Genomic DNA, 20,358 nt, shown 5'->3' with positions numbered 1-20,358 from the left:
ACATATCAACCTCTTGGATTGACCAATAGTGTGCGTGGGATTTAATCTGCCAACGCTCGACTGCGAAAGAAAAACATTTATTCTGGGATTAAATATAGGTGCGGTATGCTATAAACGTAAATGCTACGATGAGAATGGTTATTCAGGAACTGTTTGGTAAAAAACATAATTTTGTAATCGGAAGGCGGGGCAACTAGTGACGTCAGATCCGTGATTGAATCGTTCTTCTGAGTCGGATCTTTTGACTCGTGCAGAATTGTTACAAATTCAACATCGCGAAAATGTGTTAATAACTTGAATATGACAGTTATAATCAAACATACGAATGCGTTTCGCTTTATTAAAACTTTATTTAGGTTCTACGTTATTTTAGGCCTGAACTGGAATGTAAAAAGGTTACAATAAACATCCTTATAAATTCAACGTCAATGTGATTGTACTGTTTTAGAGCATTTCGAGATTACATAAAAGATGTGTCCGCTAAATGGGCATTCGTAGAATAATATAGCGTAATATTTTAACACTGTAAACACATAAGTGTGTTTTTCACGTTTTTTCCATTATTGTAAGATTTAGGTTTAGACATTAATTTAAACACAATCGAATAGGTAGAAAATCTAATTTATTGTTATCTTCTGGTCAAAACTTTAAATACATTTCTGCTAACTCCCTGTGGCCTATTTCATCTTCACAAATGTTCAGTTACTGATTGTAACGTATGTACCATTTCTTTTTTTATTTTTATTATTGATCAAAAATATTTTATGAATCTCTCTGCTCATCACTTAATACGAAAGTTGCTAAAACAATTGTACTGATGGAAAATAATAATGGTTCTATAGGCTAAATATTTTTTACAAACAAACATTTTTAACAAAAAAAAGTTATTTGAAAGGAATTGTTCGAAAGAACCGACTCGCAAAAAAGAGTCAGTTTACGTCACTGTTTGTAACCAATCAACGGTCAGCGTCGTCTCGATAGCCAATCAGCGCTCAGACCACTCTCTTAAATTCTCTCCAGCGGGCCGTCGTGTGTTTTGATCGATAACAGTGAAAAAAGTCCCAAGGAGTTTAAACAGTGCGCCTAACTGTCTCTAAACTGTCTTTTAGTTTTAACGTGGACTTGACAGTTCGTGTTGGAAATGTTGCTAGCGGAAGTGAAAAGGCTGAAAGTGGCCGAGTTGCGTGCGATGTTAACCGCGCGAGGGCTGGACTCCAGAGGCCTGAAGGCCGAGCTGGTGGTCAGACTGATCTCTGCGATCGAAGCCGGTGTTGAGCCCATCACAAGTGGAGCTGAGGGGGGTGAAACGACGAGTATAGAGCCGCAGAAGTCTCACTCAGAGCAGTGCGTTAGGACGCGGTCTCCAGTGTGCATTGATCCTCCTAAAGAGAGCATGACTGCTTACACTGACCAAAGCACACAGACTGACCCTCTTCAGCTGTGCTCATGCACTGCACCAACAGCCATCTCTGGAGAGGAGAGACAGCAGCATCCAGCCGCCTTGGCAACCGTTGCTACAGAAGATGCAGAGTCAGGATGCTCATCATCAGTCTTGGCCACTTCAGAGCCAGAAACCGCACACGAGCAGTGTAAGACAGTCCTTAGAGCACAGTTAATATGATCATGCACTAAAATGAAAGTAAGATGGTTATCTGATGACTGCTCTCTCCGGTCAGATGGAGCCGAGACCGTGGAATCCACGGCAGACGAGATCAGGGAGTTCAAGAGAGGCAGAGATTATTACGAGTTCAAAGAGGACGTGCATTACAACAGGTATTGATTATCAGTCTGTAGAAACCAATGCAAGAGAAACGTAATTAAAACGGCTTGATTTCATTTCCAGAACACTTAGATTTTTTATTGTATTTATTTTTTTAAAGGAAATCGTTTATGCTCACCAAGAGTGCATTTCATCGTAAAATTCCGAAATATTTTTACAATTTAAAGGAACTTGTTTCTATTTGCATATATTTTTAAATATAATTTATTCATGTGATGCAAAGCTGTCTTTCCAGCATCAGAGTCACATGATCTTCAGAAATCATTGTACCGTAAAATGCTGATTCGCTGCTCGAAAGAAAAAATCCGATTATTCAGATTTCTTGTCTTTTTTTTTTATCAGTTTGATATAATCTTACATGCAAGTAGGGATGGGACGATAACCGGTTTTATTGATAACCGTGATAAAATGTGCTGAAGGTTAGTAATATCGTTTAAAAATGAATTATCATTAAAACCGTGTTTGATTATCGCGGTTTTAATAACTCACTATTAAATCATGTCCAGCCAGCAACAATTCAATTCAATTCAAGTTTATTTGTATAGCGCTTTTTACAATACAAATCGTTACAAAGCAACTTTACAGAAAATTATGTTTCTACAATATTTAGTAGTAGCTAGTAGTTTGTGCACGTTTGACAGGATTTTAGAAAAATAAAAATAATAATAATAATACAAGATGTAGTCAGCTAGATGATGAACTATCAATATTATTAATTAATAGTAATTATAGGATGCAGTCACACATGTAGCAATAATTGTTAGTTCTGTTTGTTGATTCAAGGTTAGCATCATCTGGGGTCCTCTGAGGGTCAGCATCATCTCTTCTCAGGTGTTCTGGATCCAGACTGGAGCTTGTGTAAATCCTAGTTACCACGGGATGTAAATCCCGTGGCAAAACATAGAAACAAAATAGAGACATCATTAGCATAGCTGCTGATCCAACAAAGTAAAATTAGTTTAACCCAAGCTAAAGAATAAAAATGCAGATGCAACTACACTCACAATTTAAGAGATACATTATTCGAATGCTTGGCGAAAGAGATGCGTTTTTAATCTAGATTTAAACAGAGAGAGTGTGTCTGAACCCCGAACATTATCAGGAAGGCTATTCCAGAGTTCGGGAGCCAAATGTGAAAAAGCTCTACCTCCTTTAGTGGACTTTGCTATCCTAGGAACTACCAAAAGTCCAGCGTTTTGTGACCTTAGGGTGCGTGATGGGTTGTAGCGTGGTAGAAGGCTAGTTAGGTACGCAGGAGCTAAACCATTTAGGGCCTTATAGGTAAGTAATGATCATTTGTAACTGATACGGAACTTAATAGGTAGCCAGTGCAGAGACTGTAAAATTGGGGTAATATGATCATATTTTCTTGACCTGGTAAGTTCTCTAGCTGCTGTATTTTGGACGACCTGTAGCTTGTTTATTGACGAAGCAGGACAACCACCTAGAAGTGCATTACAATAGTCCAGTCTAGAGGTCATGAATGCATGAACTAGCTTTTCTGCATCAGAAACAGATAACATGTTTCGTAGCTTGGCAATGTTTCTAAGATGGAAGAATGCGGTTTTTGTAACATTGGAAATATGATTTTCAAAAGACAAATTGCTGTCCAATATAACACCCAGATTTCTGACTGTAGAGGAAGTAACAGTACATCCGTCTAGTTGCAGATTGTAATCTACAAGATTCTGTGTGGTGTTTTTTGGTCCAATAATTAATATCTCTGTCTTATCCGAATTTAATTGGAGAAAATTATTTGTCATCCAATCTTTTACATATTTAACACACTCTGTTAGCTTAGATAATTGGGAAGTTTCATCTGGTCTCGTTGAGATATATAGCTGAGTATCATCAGCATAACAGTGGAAGCTAATTCCGTATTTTCTAATAATATTACCAAGGGGCAACATGTATATTGAAAATAGAAGGGGACCTAGGACGGATCCTTGTGGCACTCCATATTTTACTGATGATAAATGAGATGACACCCCATTTAAGTAAACAAAATGGTAGCGATCGGACAGGTAGGATATAAACCATCTTAGAGCCTGCCCTTGAATACCTGTATAGTTTTGTAATCGATCTATGAGTATGTCATGATCTATGGTGTCGAACGCAGCACTAAGATCAAGTAAGACTAGAAATGAGATGCAGCCTTGATCTGACGCAAGAAGCAGGTCATTTGTAATTTTAACAAGTGCAGTTTCTGTGCTATGGTGGGGCCTAAAACCTGACTGAAATTCTTCATACAGATCATTTTTATGCAGGAAGGTGCTCAATTGAGCAGACACAACTTTTTCTAAAATTTTAGACATAAATGGAAGATTTGAAATAGGCCTATAATTTGCCAGTACACTAGGATCTAGTTTTGGTTTCTTAATAAGAGGCTTGATAACCGTCAGCTTGAATGGTTTTGGGACGTGACCTAAAGATAACGACGAGTTAATGATATTGAGAAGCGGTTCTTCGGCTACAGGTAACAGCTCTTTTAGTAATTTAGTGGGTACAGGATCTAATAAACATGTTGTTGGTTTAGATACAGTGATAAGTTTATTTAGCTCTTTCTGTCCTATATTTGTAAAGCACTGCAGTTTATCTTTGGGTGCGATGGATGAAACTGAAGTGTTAGACGCTGTAGAATCTACATTCGCTATTGTATTTCTAATGTTATCTATTTTATCAGTGAAGAAATTCATGAAGTCATTACTATTAAACGCTGGTGGAATATTTGAATCAGGTGGCGTCTGGTAATTTGTTAATTTAGCCACTGTGCTAAATAAAAACCTTGGATTGATTTGGTTATTTTCTATGAGTTTGTGTATATGCTCTGCCCTAGCAGTTTTTAGAGCCTGTCTATAGCTGGACATACTGTTTTTCCATGCAATTTTAAAAACTTCCAAGTTAGTTTTTCTCCATTTGCGTTCAAGACTACGAGTTACTTTCTTGAGAGAGTGAGTATTACTGTTATACCATGGCACAGTACGTTTTTCTCTAACCTTTTTCAATTTGATGGGGGCAACAGCTTCTAATGTATTAGAGAAAATAGTGCCCATGTTGTCAGTAATTTCGTCTAATTCATGTGTATTTTTGGGTACAAATAGCAGTTGAGATAGATCAGGCAGGTTATTTGCGAATCTGTCTTTGGTGGCTGGAACAATAGTTCTGCCCAGACGATAACGCTGAGACATATAGTTAATATCAGTTATACGCAGCATGCACGATACAAGGAAATGGTCTGTAATATCATCACATTGGGGTACAATATCTATAGCAGTAAGATCGATTCCATGCGATATAATTAGATCTAGTGTATGATTAAAACGATGAGTGGGCCCAGTGACATTTTGCTTGACTCCAAAGGAGTTTATTAGGTCAGTAAACGCAAGTCCTAATGTATCATTTGCATTATCAACGTGAATATTAAAATCTCCCATGATTAGCGCCTTATCAACTGTAACTAGAAGGTCTGAGAGGAAATCTGCAAATTCTTTTAGGAATTCTGTATACGGCCCTGGTGGTCTATACACAGTAGCCAGAGCAAGAGATACATTAGATTTCTTTTACATGTCTGACAGTGTAACATTTAGCAGAAGTATTTCAAAAGAGTTAAACCTGTATCCTGTTTTCTGGGTAACATTGAGAATATCACTATATATTGTTGCAACACCTCCTCCACGACCAGTCTGACGGGGCTCATGCTTATAACAGTAGTTCGGTGGAGTAGACTCATTTAGACCAAAATAATCATTTGGTTTTAGCCAGGTTTCAGTCAAGCAGAGTACATCAAAACTATTTTCTGTGATCATTTCATTTACAATAACTGCTTTGGGTGTGAGTGATCTAATATTTATGAGCCCAAACTTTAAAAATTGTTTTTGTTCATTTACTTTACATTTTTCTGGTTTAATTACGATAAGATTTTTTCTAGATCCTACATTATATTTTGACCTCACTATTCGAGGAACAGACACAGTCTTGATAGTTTTTACAGCACAAGTACTTTTATCATTTAAGCGGGTGGAACAAAAGTCATCATAATAGTTATTAGAGAATTGTCTTACTAGTCACATGGAGCGAAGTGTCCTGGAGATGTTGTCAGAGAGCAGCTCCGCTCCGATTCTGCTGGGGTGTAATCCATCAGCGCGAAACAGCCTAGGACGCTCCCAGAAAAGATTCCAGTTATTAACAAATAGCAGTTTCTGTTCTTTACACCATGACAACAACCATTCATTTAAAGCAAAAAGTCTACTGAACCTTTCGTGTCCTCGTCGATACGTGGGCAGTGGTCCTGACACGGCGATCGTCGCCGCGGGCGACGCAACAGTCTGACGCAAGCGCAGCGCACAATGTTTTTTTTTGTTTTTTTTCGAGAAGGAATGGCGAAAGTCAGTGACTTTTCTTTGCTTCTACACTTTTCATTGTAAGGAAGGAAATGCCACAGAATTTAATCTTTCTTTAAATTAAGTGCATAGAGTTGCTTGTTTTATTAGTTGTTTGTTGATTATTAAATATAAAACTTGCTGAAATGTTTTCAGTGTGAGCATCAACTATTTTTGAACACTTTCATCTCGTTTCAACAAAACCGTGATAATATTGATAATCGTGATAATTTTAGTCACTATAATCGTGATATTAAATTTTCATACCGTCCCATCCCTACATGCAAGTCTATTTGATAAACAAGTTCGGTTAAACGAAAGCTAATGTGTAATCCAGATTGTTACTAACTACAATCCTATCATGTAATTTGTAATCAGCTACAATCTCTAAGTACTGTTTGTATCATCTTATATATCTAAATTCAATGCGTCCTTGCTGAATGAATAAATCCTACAGAGTCAGACCCTAAACAGATCTTACGAAACCCATTTCAGTCTTTTTCTCCCTGATTTGTTTCTCCTCAGAGCTAAAACACCAGAGCTGCTGCCGGAGCCTGAGGAAGAAGCAAACATAGATTTGGAAGATGTTCGACTGGATTCCTGTAAGTTCAGAACGACCCTGATACATCCTCAGATGCTGAATGAGTCGGTGTCTTCAGAAGCACTGTGTTTGTGTTTCACAGATAGCTGTGACCTGCACTTCGAGGTGGACTCTGATGGAAGCAGCGGTCAGCCGCTCTTCTGGGAGACGTTCCCTCTGCTTTGGTCGGGATGCAGGATGACCCATGGATTCCGTCAAGGGAAGGTCGGATTCGAAGCCAAGGTGTGAACTTGAGTTTTGAATCTGGTAAATGTTTTGTACTAATTAAAAAGTGAATTATTGTTTCTGTTTTGAAATTCTTCCAGTTTGTGAAGCGGCTGTTAGCTCCTGCTTTGGACACAAGCTGTGACCCGGATCTACATGTGCTCAGAGTGGGCTGGTCTGTGGACAACACAAGCCTTCAGCTCGGTGAAAATAAAACATATTACAGATCCGACTGGTTTTGAGGATTATAAAGATGATTGAAAAAAAAAAAAAAAAAATTGGCTAATTATTATTCTTTTTTTGTTTTGTAAAAATAATTTTATCAACGTTATTATCAAACTAAAAAACAGAACTGTTTTTTTTTCTTGCTCTGGTTTTCTCAGGCGAGGTGGAGCTGTCGTATGGTTATGATGGACGGGGGAGGATCATAACTGGAGGAAAGGAAGAGGTTTTCGGCGAGCCTTTCACAGAAGGAGACGTCATCGGTTGCTATGCAGTACGTTTTAAAACTAATTATACAGAAGCGGGTTTAAGCAACCATACTAATGCTTAAAATGCTTAAAGGAATAGTTTATGCATCCCATTTAGTTTGTGTCTTCATCAGATTTGGAGAAATGTAGCATTGCATCAGTGTCTCATCAATGGATGCTCTGCAGTGAATGGGTGCCGTCAGAATGAGAGTCCAAACAGCTGATAAAGACATCACAATAATCCACAGCACTCCAGTCCATCAGTTAACATCTGGAGAAGTGAAAACGGGTTTATATGAAACCAATCAATCATAAACGCATTCTAACTATACTTTCACTTCTTATCAAAATACAAGTCCATAATCCATAATAACGCTTCCTCTAGTGATAAAGTCCATCTCCTGTTGTCTTTCACATCAAAATCAACCCACATATTTGTTTAGAGCTGTTTTGGCTTGTAAACAGTGCTTGGTTTGTGCAGATTTCTCTCCTGATTCAGACCAGTTCAGTTTTTTACTGGATGAAGCAACTCTCATGTTTTAACCAGGAAGCAACAGTTTAAAACGTCTTAATGATGGACTTGTTTCAGTTTTTGTCTTTATAACACGTTAACTGATGGACAGGAGTGCTGTTGGTTATTGTGATGTTTTTAATCAGCTGTTTGGACTCTCATTCTGACGGCACCCATTCACTGCAGAGCATCCACTGGTGAGCAATGTTTTGCATTATTGATGGAGTAACAAACTCATCTAAATCTCGAATGGCCTGACGATGAGGATTTCTTTGGGTGAACTATTTCTCTAATTCAATTCAGGTTTTTTTCGCCTTCACATCTGTTCCTTATCCAGTTCATCAGCGAGACAGGAGAGGCGACGCTTTCGTTTCACAAGAATGGACGATCTCTTGGCGTGGCGTTTCGCCTGAAATCTTCCACTCTTGGAGGTCAGGACCTCTTTCCTCATGTGCTTTGCAAAAACTGTTCGGTTGCTGTAAATCTCGACCCAGAGGCTCCATGGCATCCTTTTCCCGTTGGTTTCTGCACGCTGCTCACACTTCCTCCCGGTCAAAGGACCCGATTGCTTCTGCCGACAGCATCTAAAAGTGAATGCGAGGTAGGAAAGCAGTGCACCCCTAACAGAAATAAACATCAGATGAATGTTGTTACTGTGAGCGGTCTCTCACGATCGTCTTCTGCATCTCTCAGGTGTTGATGATGGTTGGTTTGCCGGGTTCTGGTAAAACCCACTGGGCTCAGGCTCACATGCTCCAGAACCCAAAGAAACGGTACAATCTTCTGAGTACAGACTCCATCTTGAACTGCATGAGGGTGAGAAAATCTGTCAGGACAATTCTAATGCCACGAAATGATTAAAAAGCTTAATTGCTACCCAAGCGTTTCCTGTGTTACTCACTGAGCGTGGATCTATTTTCTGTGTTGTCCTGTCCTGTAGGAGCCTCCTGGAGCCAATCACAGAGAGCTGATGCTGCAGCAGGCCACTCAATGCGTCAGTCAGCTGATCCGAAGAGCTGCAGCCCGGAGGAGGAACTACATCCTCGATCAGGTAGTGAGGGACACTTGAACCGAAGCATCAGAGCTTGTTTCCAGAATAAATGGACTTGCCAGAGGAAGCCTTGATTCGAGGCTTGTATTGTTAATAGAAATCATGTGACCAAATGCAGCCTCACTTTGTCCAATCACTGGAGAGATTCACTTTGCATGTTGGAATTTTCAAACCACTAGATCTTAACCAGTATGTTTTCATTCAGACTTATTCAGTTAAATTTTTAGTACCCAGTCAAACAAGTAATATGAATAATATATATATTTTTTTATTTCAGGAAAAGTTTTAATTTGCTGTATGCTATTCATAGGTCTAAGTTTTTCTTCTACTACATCATATTTGTACTGGTATTAAATGCCAGTTTTCACATTAGGTTAATCGGAGTCGTGCATTAATTTGAGTGCTGACTGATATTATGGGAGTGGCTGATAAAGCCAGCACAAATACTAGAAATCGTGAAGCATGTAAAAAAATAAATGAAATAAAAACAGTGCACATTTAATTTTTCTGCCATATGATGCCATTATGTTGCAGTCTTGCCGCTAGCCAATCGCCGCATTGCAAATCATAGTTTCGAGTATTGATGCATCTGCCCCTTTCGTGGAACTCGAGAACGCGCAGTAATCTTAGACAACTTAATAACGATATTTTAATAAAATCCGCAAATTTGTTGGATCAGATCAAATCAAATCATCTTGGATGTATTAAGAGAGGTACAAAAAGCGGACCCCAGTGCTTCGCTGCTTTGTTGACCGCTGTTACAAGTAAAACGGTTATTTCTGTTGTTCTGAAAGCGCCACCTGCTGGCAGAGAATGAATGTGCATTTTCAATGAGCCTGCTGCTTATTAGTTCAGACCAATGCGAAAATCGACCCATGTTTTTATCCACGCAGAGCTGTAAATGTGAACTGGTGTATCAATAAGATGATAATGCATTAAAAAAATTGAAACCGTAAAATGTATTTATGTAATTTAATTAATATAATAATTGATAATATTTGTTTAAATTAGTACGATACATTTTTTATTAAAAATGGTTTAAAGGCTGAAAAGTTTTTTTTTATCAAACGTCCTATTTTTGTGCAAACTTGCATCTTAACTGTAAATCATGCTTTTTACAGTTAAATATGTTACTAAAGACAATGCCTTATTCCGCTCATATGCTATTATTTGTATTTGTTCACATCTTTCAAAACCCTTACATTTGAGCTTAACAGAAATCCTGTACAGAAAATGCATGCTCTCATTTTCTCACTTTCGTCTTCAAGGCCAACATTTATCAATCTGCCCGGCGACACAAGATGCTGTGTTTCCATGGTTACCAGCGAAGAGCGGTGGTGGTTCTTCCACCTGATGAGGTGTGGAGGAGACGTCTTGTTCAGTGGCAAGAGCAGGAGGGCACGGACCTTCAGGAAACGTCTCTTCTCAAAGCCAAAGGTTAGACTTAAATGACCCGATGGTGAGTGTCAAGACACATTACAGCTGCACACTCGTGAAACAGTTGTGCTCCTCTCTCCTCCTGTTTCCAGTGAGCTTCACGCTGCCAGAGCAGGGAGAGCATCTGGATCAGGTGATGTTTGTGGAGCTCAGCTCTGATGAGGCCCTGAAGCTCTTAATGCATTATAAAGAGGAAGCTCGCCGCCTCCTTCCCACACCTCCCAAACGCAAAAAACACAGACAAAGAAGTCAAAACCGTCCCATTCATCAGTGTGGTAAGAAGAGGAAGAATGTTGCATCATTCAGACCTTGATCCTAGAGCATGATATTGAATTTTCAAGTCATGAACATGTGCCTTTTTATTTTCCAAGGATGGAGAGGAGGTCCATTTGGCTCTCACTATACATCCCAGAAAGCACAGGTAAGCTTGTTGATGTGTGAAGTTACATGATTAGATATATTCAAAATAAAATCTCTAGGAACCAATGATGGACAGTAACAAAGTATTTTTATCAGTATCTGTAGTTCATTTGACTACATATACAAAGTATCAAACTTTCCACTTCCCTACATTTCTTAAATACATGTTGTTCCTCGTTACTTTGAACTGATTGCGATAGACGTGAAAATGCAATGGCGGTGTACGATTCTTGAACAAGCGGATTCTTTATAATGAACCTGTTAAATCAGTTCGCAAGTTGCACTGAATGATTCATTTGTGAATTGGAATGATCGGACTGCAACTGTTCTCAAGTTAACAACTCGCCGATTCAAACGATCCAATCAGAGCGAGTCTCCAGTTAACAACTCACTGATTCAAATGATCCAATGAGAGCAAGTCTCAAGTCAACAACTCACCGATTCAAACGATCCAATCAGAGCTAGTCTCCAGTCAGCAACTCGCCAATTCAAACGATCCAATCAGAGCGAGTCTCCAGTCAACAACTCGCCGATTCAAACGATCCAATCAGAGCGAGTCTCCAGTCAACAACTCGCCGATTCAAACGATCCAATCAGAGCGAGTCTCCAGTCAACAACTCGCCGATTCAAACGATCCAATCAGAGCGAGTCTCCAGTCAACAACTCACTGATTCAAACGAACCAATCAGAGCAAGTCTCAAGTCAACAACTCGTCGATTCAAACAATCCAATCAGAGCGAGTTTCCAGTCAACAACTCGCCGATTCAAACAATCCAATCAGAGCGAGTTTCCAGTCAACAACTCGCCGATTCAAACGATCCAATCAGAGCGAGTCTCCAGTCAACTACTCACTGATTCAAACGATCCAATCAGAGCAAGTCTCCAGTCAACAACTCACCGATTCAAACGATCCAATCAGAGCAAGTCTCCAGTCAACAACTCGCCGATTCAAACGATCCAATCAGAGCGAGTGCGGGTCTCCAGTTAACAACTCGCCGATTCAAACGATCCAATCAGAGTGAGTCTCCAATCAACAACTCACTGATTCAAACGATCCAATCAGAGCAAGTCTCCAGTCAACAACTCGCCGATTCAAACAATCCAATCAGAGCGAGTCTCCAGTTAACAACTCGCTGATTCAAACGATCCAATCAGAGCGAGTCTCCAGTTAACAACTCACTGATTCAAACGAACCAATCAGAGCAAGTCTCAAGTCAACAACTCGCCGATTCAAACTATCCAATCAGAGCGAGTCTCCAGTTAACAACTCGCTGATTCAAACGATCCAATCAGAGCGAGTCTCCAGTCAACAACTCGCTGATTCAAACGATCCAATCAGAGCGAGTCTCCAGTCAACAACTCGCCGATTCAAACGATCCAATCAGAGCGAGTCTCCAGTTAACAACTCGCTGATTCAAACGATCCAATCAGAGCGAGTCTCCAGTCAACAACTCGCCGATTCAAACAATCCAATCAGAGCGAGTCTCCAGTCAACTACTCACTGATTCAAACGAACCAATCAGAGCGAGTCTCCAGTCAACTACTCACTGATTCAAACGATCCAATCAGAGCAAGTCTCCAGTCAACAACTCACCGATTCAAACAATCCAATCAGAGCGAGTCTCCAGTCAACAACTTGCCGATTCAAACAATCCAATCAGAGCGAGTCTCCAGTCAACAACTCGCCGATTCAAACAATCCAATCAGAGCGAGTCTCCAGTTAACAACTCACTGATTCAAACGAACCAATCAGAGCGAGTCTCCAGTCAACTACTCACTGATTCAAACGATCCAATCAGAGCAAGTCTCCAGTCAACAACTCACCGATTCAAACGATCCAATCAGAGCAAGTCTCCAGTTAACAACTCACTGATTCAAACGATCCAATCAGAGCGAGTGCGGGTCTCCAGTTAACAACTCGCCGATTCAAACGATCCAATCAGAGTGAGTCTCCAATCAACAACTCACCGATTCAAACGATCCAATCAGAGCGAATCTGCAGTTAACAATTTAGTGAATACACAAGTCTGATTCAAAATAAGTTGCTAATGCTGAATTTTAGTATTAATAATTCTAAATGAAAATCATATTTGGGTCACGACTGTCAATAAAAGCGCAAGCTTTTTAAGTCCACTTTTTGAAGGAGCGGACTCTTGACTTACGATTAAAAACACAATTGGGTTGGTTTTTGTTTCGCAGACCTGGCAACCCTTCAATAGGTACTCTAGTAAAATTTTAAAAGATTACTTAATACTTTAACTAGAGTAATATTTTATTAGGGTATTTATACTTTAACTCAGGAACTATATGTGTGTGTGTGTGTATATGTATGTATGTATGTATATATATATATATATATATATATTTGATGGATTGTACTCTTAGGGTCGCCATCCATCTGCCTCAGGTCGCTCTTACGGATGCAGCAGTGATCCTCAGCGATACAGGAATTATTACAGACCATACACTGGCCAGGTAAGAAAATCGTATGGGTGTCATTTGAAAAATAGAATTGGGAAAAAATGCATATACTTAATAGATATGTCTTCTTGCAGTGGAACTTGTCCGAGCAAAACCAGAGTTGTTATGGCGGAGTGTATCATGGCTGTTCGAGTTAGTTCTGATAAACCCAGAACATTGACGCAGCAGGAAACATCCCAATCAGAGCATGCTTTGCTTTGATTAGCTGTGCTTCATCTTTACAAAAATAATTGGTTCTGTCTGGCTGTAATTTCATTAGCATTGCTTATAATGAGGAGCCAGCCTGAGTCCCAGAATGCAGTTTGTTTTCTAACAGGTAGCTGCTCATGCATCGACGGCTGTTTATATTCATGTGTTAGAATTACCAAGGACTGTTCAAATGTATTTTTAGGGATCTTCTGAATTTTATACAGTTTTATTCTGCTTTCTAAACACTGAACCATGTTTGATTTCATCAACAGCAGTGTGCTGTAAAGAAGACTTTTTTTAATATTTCCACTTGAGCTTCTTAGAAAAGACTTTCATCGAGAATCCCACACTAACATTCACCAAATTAAAAGGTCTTAAGTCATTTTTTTTATCTTTATTGATTCAATATACAAAGTTGTTTCTTTAAAATTCTGTCACCAAGAATACATTTCAAATTAAATTCTGTCACAAAAAAAAAACCATTTCTATAGAAAATGATGCAGGATACACTTCACATGTATTCAGTACAAGATCTTCTGTATATATATATATTATGAAAATATTAAAACTTTTAACGGCCACCATTATACAAAAAACTACGGTTTTGTAATGTATGTTTTTGCAACCTTTCAAACAAGTAAAAATAAACTGTTGGTCCTGATAGATCATAAAATAGATGAAAAAAAGTTAACCAGAAATTAAAATGTGTTCACTCTCAGGACATCCAAGATCAGGATGAGTTTGTTTCTTCATCAGGTTTGGAGAAATGTAGCATTGCATCAGTGTTTCATCAGTGAATGCTCTGCAGGGAATGGGTGCCGTCAGAATGAGAGTCCAAACAGCTGATAAAAACATCACAGTAATCCACAAGCACTCCAGTTCTTCAGTTAACGTCTTTAAAAGCCAAAAGATACATGTTTGTAAGAAACAAATAATCCATCTGGTCTGAATCAGGAGAGAAATCTGCACAGATCAAGCTCTTTACAAGCCAAAACAAATATGTGTGTGGATTTTGATGTGAGAGACAACAGAAGATTAACTTTTTCACTGAAGTAAGCATTATTATGGATCATGGTCTCATAATTTAGTGCCTTAATAATGGATCTGTTTCTAACAAACGCACTGCTTTTGTCTTCTCCAGATGTTTACTGATTGTCTGTAGTGGGGTAGATTACTGTGATGTTTTTATCAGCTCTCATTCAGACGGCACCCATTCACTGCTGAGAGATTGATGCAATGCTACATTTCTACAAATCTGATGGCTCATCAATATCTTGGATGATCCAAGAGTAGGCACATTTTCATCAAATGTTCATTCATATGCCAGTGAACTGTTTCTTTAAATGGTACAATTACTCATGTTTACATGACCTTCTTGTGCAATTATTCAGAGGTGTTTGAGTATCTGATTAAATTCAGCAATCAGGCATCACCCTCTGATACAGCAGCACTGCACCTTTCGCCGAAGGACACATCTCTGACCACATGAGGGAGCGCTCGTCTAACTGGAACACTTTCTGTAGAATAGAGTTGAGAAAATAGAAATGCATTGAGGAAATTCCTGTTTATGTACTTGTACTCTATTTTTGTAACACTTGCATCCCATAAGCATTTTGCATATGTAAAGAGAACGTGAATATGATATGGTGGATTAGTCTGTATTTATATAAACGCTTACCGCTCGACTCAGAAACAGTATTTCAGTGGACTCATGGGCCTCTGGACCTCCACTTCTATATAAGTCTCTCACTTCCTCTGTTGTCAAAGTGCATCTTCACAGAGTAAAGAACACATAAATGACTGGTTCTTTCAGCTAAGAGCTCTTCAGATCATATGAACGATTTTTACCGGACATAAAACTCTGCACTGGGTCGTCCTGCACTCGTGTGGTTCAGCGCAATTCCCATAAACACCGGTCTGCTCAGAGAACTGATGGGAACGTTCACCTGTGATGAGAGTAGGAGTGACAACAAAGAGAAAGAGATGATGAGACGACAAAGCAGCATCGATGATAGCATCGTCTATCGAATGTGAATCCACAGATGCACACCTCATCACTGATCTCTGCACACACCGAGGAGAAGATCTCTGAAACAACGGCTCTCTCCTTGTGCTGCAGGAGGTCAGCACATATGGCCTCCTCGCTGACCCCTGGACACAACATCTACACACACACACGCTAATGCATTTTATTTGGAAGATAGATATTGAAATGTGTCTGAAATAAGTCTCTTCTCCTCAACAAGGCTGTATTTATTTGATCAAAAATTGTGAAATATTATTACAATTTAGAAAAAAAAAATTCTCTGTGATTTTTTGTTAAACTGTAATTTATTTCTGTGATCAAAGTTGTATTTTCAGCATCATTACTCCAGTCTTCAGTGTCACATGATCTTGAAATCATTCTAATAAATGATTTACAGCTCAATAAACTTTTCTGATTATTAGCAATGTTGAAAATCCCAATAATTTTGTGGGTAAAAAAAACTGATTATTGTTTGATGAATAGAAAGTAAAAAAATGAAGCATTTATTTGAATCTGTTTTTTTGTTGTTGTAAGATTACTAACAATTTAATGCAACAGATGGATTCTAAAACAGTCCACAATAACAATTCACAGTCTTTAGTTCAAAGTCATGCAGAACCATTCAGTTAAAAAGCACGTAGTGATGTGAAATTGAGCTTTTCGAAACTCTGAGTCAGTTAAACGATAGTGTCGCAAAATGACTTGCTGTTTCGAAGCGGTCCAATCGGATCGCGAGTCATTTGATTCAGATCGGGACTTCGCGAATCGCAATTTAGATCAGAACCTCGGAGCAGGTTAAGAGTCCTGACCATAGACTGTATAAGGTCCTGACTGCTGATATGTAATGATGCTTCCCAAATCATTATTAAAATCGGGACTTGGACTGGGTTCGGAAATCTCTTGATTGAGATCAGAAGCATACCGTGAAACATTTAATTGAGACTTCAGAGTGCGGTTTACAAATCATTTGATTCAGTTCAGGGCTTCAGAGCGGGTTTGCAAATCTTTTTTTTTTTACTCATGCAACATGTGTTTACTACGACGGCGTTTCAGTGCCACACTGAAAAAAAATCTAAGATTACGAGATTAAAGTCAAAATGTTTCAAGAACAAAGTCTTAATGGCCTACTAAGAGCATAAAGTCGAAATATTATGAGAGTAAAGTCGAAATATTACGAGAATAAAGTCGTAATACTACGAGAATAGAGTCGTAATACTACGAGAATAGACAAAATATTTAGAGAATAAAATCGTAATACTACGAGAATAAAGTGGTAATACTACGAGAATAGTCGAAATATTTAGCGTATAAAGTTGAAATACTACGAGATTAAAGTTGAAATATTACAAGATTAAAGTCGAAATATTACGAGAATACATTTTCACATATTTTGAATTTTCACAAAGAAACTTGTTTCACATAAATACAGCGATCTGATCATTAAAGAGCTTGAAAAACACATTGTTGTAAGACACATTGTGTTTCACCATAAAACTGATTTTGAAAGCGGAGACATTAAAAGTAGGTCTATCAAAAGCACAAATCTTATTACTATTGGGTGTCTGGCGCACTACAAATAACGAATGCAATGAAAGATATGAAATATTATTTCCAAGCATACTGTCCCCGCGAGTATGACACATTGTTCTCCCAGTGCTCTCAATCCGGGACATTTACATGCGCAATAAAGGTCTACTCTCAAAATAATCTAACTTTAATTTCTACTATTTAAATCTTCAAACATTTTGACTTTACTCTCGAAGCATTTCGACTTTACTCTCGTAGCATTTCGACTTTACTCTCGTAGCATTTCGACTTTACTCTCGTAGCATTTCGACTTTACTCTCGTAGTATTTCGACTTTACTCTCGTAGCATTTCGACTTTACTCTCGTAGCATTTCGACTTTACTCTCGTAGCATTTCGACTTTACTCTCATAGCATTTCGACTTTACTCTCGTAGCATTTCGACTTTATTCTTGTAGTATTTCGACTTTACTCTCGAAGTATTTCGACTTTACTCTCGTAGCATTTCGACTTTACTCTCGTAGCATTTCGACTTTACTCTCGTAGCATTTCGACTTTATTCTTGTAGTATTTCGACTTTACTCTCGAAGTATTTCGACTTTACTCTCGAAGTATTTCGACTTTATTCTTGTAGTATTTCGACTTTACTTTCGAAGTATTTCGACTTTACTCTCGAAGTATTTCGACTTTATTCTTGTAGTATTTCGACTTTACTCTCGAAGTATTTCGACTTTACTCTCTAAGTATTTCGACTTTACTCTCGAAGTATTTCGACTTTAATCATGTAATATTAGACTTTTCCCACTGGTATTGGAATCGGGCAATTTACGGAATCAAGCCATGAAAAGTCATTATCAGTGGATCACTAATTCAAATAGAAAATTGATTTTGTTTGGTGACAGTATTTCTGTTTTTTGAGCAGAGAGTACATTTACGAAAGGACACCTGATGGTGGCAGTAATGAGCAGCTCTCGGTGATCTGACCTTTGGCTCAGGATGACCTCCAGGTATATCTAACAGGCCTGCAGCCTCTGCCACTTTCTGACTTCTCCTCAGAAGGACGATGTCTCCGTCAGCCGTGGCCACGACAGCACCGACCCCCAGCGGCTGAGCGAGGAAGGCCTGTGGATCTGCGCATTCGTTCTGTCCGTGACTCTGCAGCCTCCCTGCCTCTCGTGACCAGTTGGTCCCGAGATAGTCTTTATAACAGGTCAGGCCTAACTGTAAAGTGAGCACACACGATTGCTCCTCTTTGACCAATATGTCTGAGGATTGATCAGCACTTTCTAATTGGTCTCCTTCACCACGTTGTTGTGAGTGTGTTGCCATCGGTCCTTTCTCCACGACGGAGAGCACTGCTGAATGCAATCTGAATTTAGATCCATTGAAGAGCCACGGCTGTTTGGCTACGCGGTCACTCCATAGAGCTTCAATGTGCTGCTCGATTTCAGGAAAACTCTGCCGATTGAACCTAGAGTGGGATTTTGTAGCATCAAAAATGTATATGTATAGATTAGTAAAGATTTATCGCATACAAAATAAAAGTTTTTGTTTACATTATATGTGTGTGTGTATTTATTATGTATATATTTAAGAAAAATTTTGTATATATTAAATATATTTATAAATAAATTATATTAATATACATGTAAATATTTTCAAAATATATACTGTGTGTGTTTGTTTATATATGCAAATAAACACAGTACACACAGATTTATTATGTAAATAAAAATGATTAATCTTGATTAATCTAGGTTTGTAATTCTATTAATCCCAATTATTAACTAAATAAAAAATAGTGTTTACACAATACATGAATGCGTACTGTGCATATTTAGTATGAATATATAAATACACATGCATGCATATCTAATTTTACATTTGTATATATAAAACTTTTATAAATGTTAAAACATTTTTAAAAATTAATGCTGTCAAATGATTAATCGCACACAGAGTAAAAGTTTTTGTTTGCATAACGTGTGTTTACTGTTTACATTTTACATGTGTTTACATTTATTATATATATATATATATATACAAAAACATGCATGTATATATTAATGTGTTATATTATATAGATGTAAATATAATAGAAATATATAAATGTATATACATGTAAGTTTTTTCTAAATATATACTGTATGTGTGTGTATTTATATATGTACACATAATTAACAAACATAGTACACAAACACATAGTATAAACAAACATTTTGTATGCAATTAATCGCGATTAATCGTTTGACAGCACTGATAAAAACATATATACATATAAATGCATGCGTGTTTATATATAAATAAATACACACAGTACACACACAGATTTAATGTAAACACAAACTTTTATTTTGGATGCAATTAATCGTTTGACAGCACTAGCTGGTCATTATTAATCCATTACAATTCTATTTTGTGACAGTTTAGTATTTAAAAGTACAAGTATTTTGTATTAATCTGGTGGATATTTATACTGTACCTGTCTGAAATTTCTACGTGAATCTGATGTTCTCCAAGAGCCTGTAATGGATCACAGCACAGCATGAAAGACACCTCGGGATCCATGACAAAACCCTTTTAAACCTCTCCAAAATGGACTTTCAGCATCGGTGTCTTCTTAATAACTACCTAGATATGATTTTAGAACAGTGTACACTTATTATTAAAACGGTTAAATTAGCCTTACAAACTGTCAACAACAAAAAAAACAGCGAAGCAAGTTAAACAGAAAGATTACGTTAAATTGATAAGAAACGCTACATGTAAATGCACGCTTGACACTGTTACTTATTCGGTTGTTTACAGCTACTAAACAAAACTTACTTCCTTACTTGAACCAAATACCGTCGGACTCTTAACTCATCAACTTCCGGTAGCGCTGCATTTTAAAATAAAAGTCTGCAACCAGAGCGTTTCAATAGAAATAACAAAAACGACAAGGTTTCAATAGAAATAACAAATAAACGTACTGTAATGGGATTAAATAAAGCACACGATACACGCTATATTTTCTTAATCCCTTAAAACATAATTTGTATTTTTAAGGAGAAACTCACCTGAGAGTCCAGAATATTTAAAGTTTTCCAAGTTAAGTGCCACTGGCTTGTGTTGTACATATAATTTATCATTTTGTCTTGGCATGAGACAAGCAGCTTCGCCTAATGGGTTTTAGGAGATTATTTAAACAGATTATATGAATAAACAAACTGGAATTCTTTCGATGTTACTCAAATATGATTTCATTCTACATCAATAGTATTTACATACTTTTCTACATAAGG

General features: G+C 37.9%; 2 protein-coding genes across 3 annotated transcripts; one reads left to right on the top strand and one right to left on the bottom strand.

Moving 5' to 3' along the window:
- The first annotated feature begins 1,110 nt into the window (after positions 1 to 1,110).
- On the top strand, positions 1,111 to 15,497 carry si:ch211-107m4.1 (heterogeneous nuclear ribonucleoprotein U-like protein 2). The gene is made up of 14 exons (XM_059515419.1): positions 1,111 to 1,589; positions 1,677 to 1,773; positions 6,685 to 6,761; positions 6,843 to 6,982; positions 7,066 to 7,168; positions 7,348 to 7,460; positions 8,283 to 8,546; positions 8,639 to 8,761; positions 8,886 to 8,996; positions 10,265 to 10,433; positions 10,526 to 10,708; positions 10,805 to 10,854; positions 13,239 to 13,328; positions 13,409 to 15,497. The coding sequence occupies exons 1-14, from the start codon at positions 1,142 to 1,144 to the stop codon at positions 13,469 to 13,471; spliced, it is 2,031 nt and encodes a 676-aa protein (XP_059371402.1). The 5' UTR covers positions 1,111 to 1,141; the 3' UTR covers positions 13,472 to 15,497.
- Positions 14,901 to 19,974, bottom strand: nudt22 (nudix (nucleoside diphosphate linked moiety X)-type motif 22). Of its 2 annotated transcripts, XM_059515421.1 has the most exons (7): positions 19,901 to 19,974; positions 19,557 to 19,705; positions 18,059 to 18,545; positions 15,574 to 15,687; positions 15,372 to 15,469; positions 15,202 to 15,295; positions 14,901 to 15,040 (listed from the first exon to the last, which is right to left on the bottom strand). In XM_059515421.1, exons 2-7 carry the CDS (start codon positions 19,640 to 19,642, stop codon positions 14,939 to 14,941), a joined length of 981 nt encoding a protein of 326 aa, XP_059371404.1. In that variant the 5' UTR covers positions 19,643 to 19,705; positions 19,901 to 19,974; the 3' UTR covers positions 14,901 to 14,938. The 2 variants fall into 2 exon arrangements, with proteins under 2 accessions (XP_059371404.1, XP_059371403.1); XM_059515420.1 differs by lacking the exon at positions 19,901 to 19,974 and having other exon boundaries at positions 19,557 to 19,894.
- Positions 19,975 to 20,358: the final 384 nt, after the last annotated feature.

Source organism: Carassius carassius, chromosome 29 (assembly GCF_963082965.1).
Source record: "Carassius carassius chromosome 29, fCarCar2.1, whole genome shotgun sequence".
In the NCBI taxonomy this organism is placed as follows: Eukaryota; Metazoa; Chordata; class Actinopteri; order Cypriniformes; family Cyprinidae; genus Carassius; species Carassius carassius.
Note: the sequence above shows the minus strand (reverse complement) of the source record. Positions and strands in the feature narration are given on the sequence as shown.

Excerpts from the sequence above, each read along its gene's own strand:
- nudt22 (XM_059515421.1), bottom strand. The coding sequence starts at position 19,642 with ATGGATCCCGAGGTGTCTTTCATGCTGTGCTGTGATCCATTACAGGCT. Across the intron at positions 18,546-19,556 it reads CACGTAGAAATTTCAGACAG|GTTCAATCGGCAGAGTTTTC; the intron begins GTACAGTATAAA and ends ATCCCACTCTAG. Across the intron at positions 15,041-15,201 it reads TACTGTTTCTGAGTCGAGCG|AAAGTGTTCCAGTTAGACGA; the intron begins GTAAGCGTTTAT and ends TCTATTCTACAG.
- si:ch211-107m4.1 (XM_059515419.1), top strand. The coding sequence starts at position 1,142 with ATGTTGCTAGCGGAAGTGAAAAGGCTGAAAGTGGCCGAGTTGCGTGCG. Across the intron at positions 8,762-8,885 it reads CCATCTTGAACTGCATGAGG|GAGCCTCCTGGAGCCAATCA; the intron begins GTGAGAAAATCT and ends CCTGTCCTGTAG. Across the intron at positions 10,434-10,525 it reads GTCTCTTCTCAAAGCCAAAG|TGAGCTTCACGCTGCCAGAG; the intron begins GTTAGACTTAAA and ends TCCTGTTTCCAG.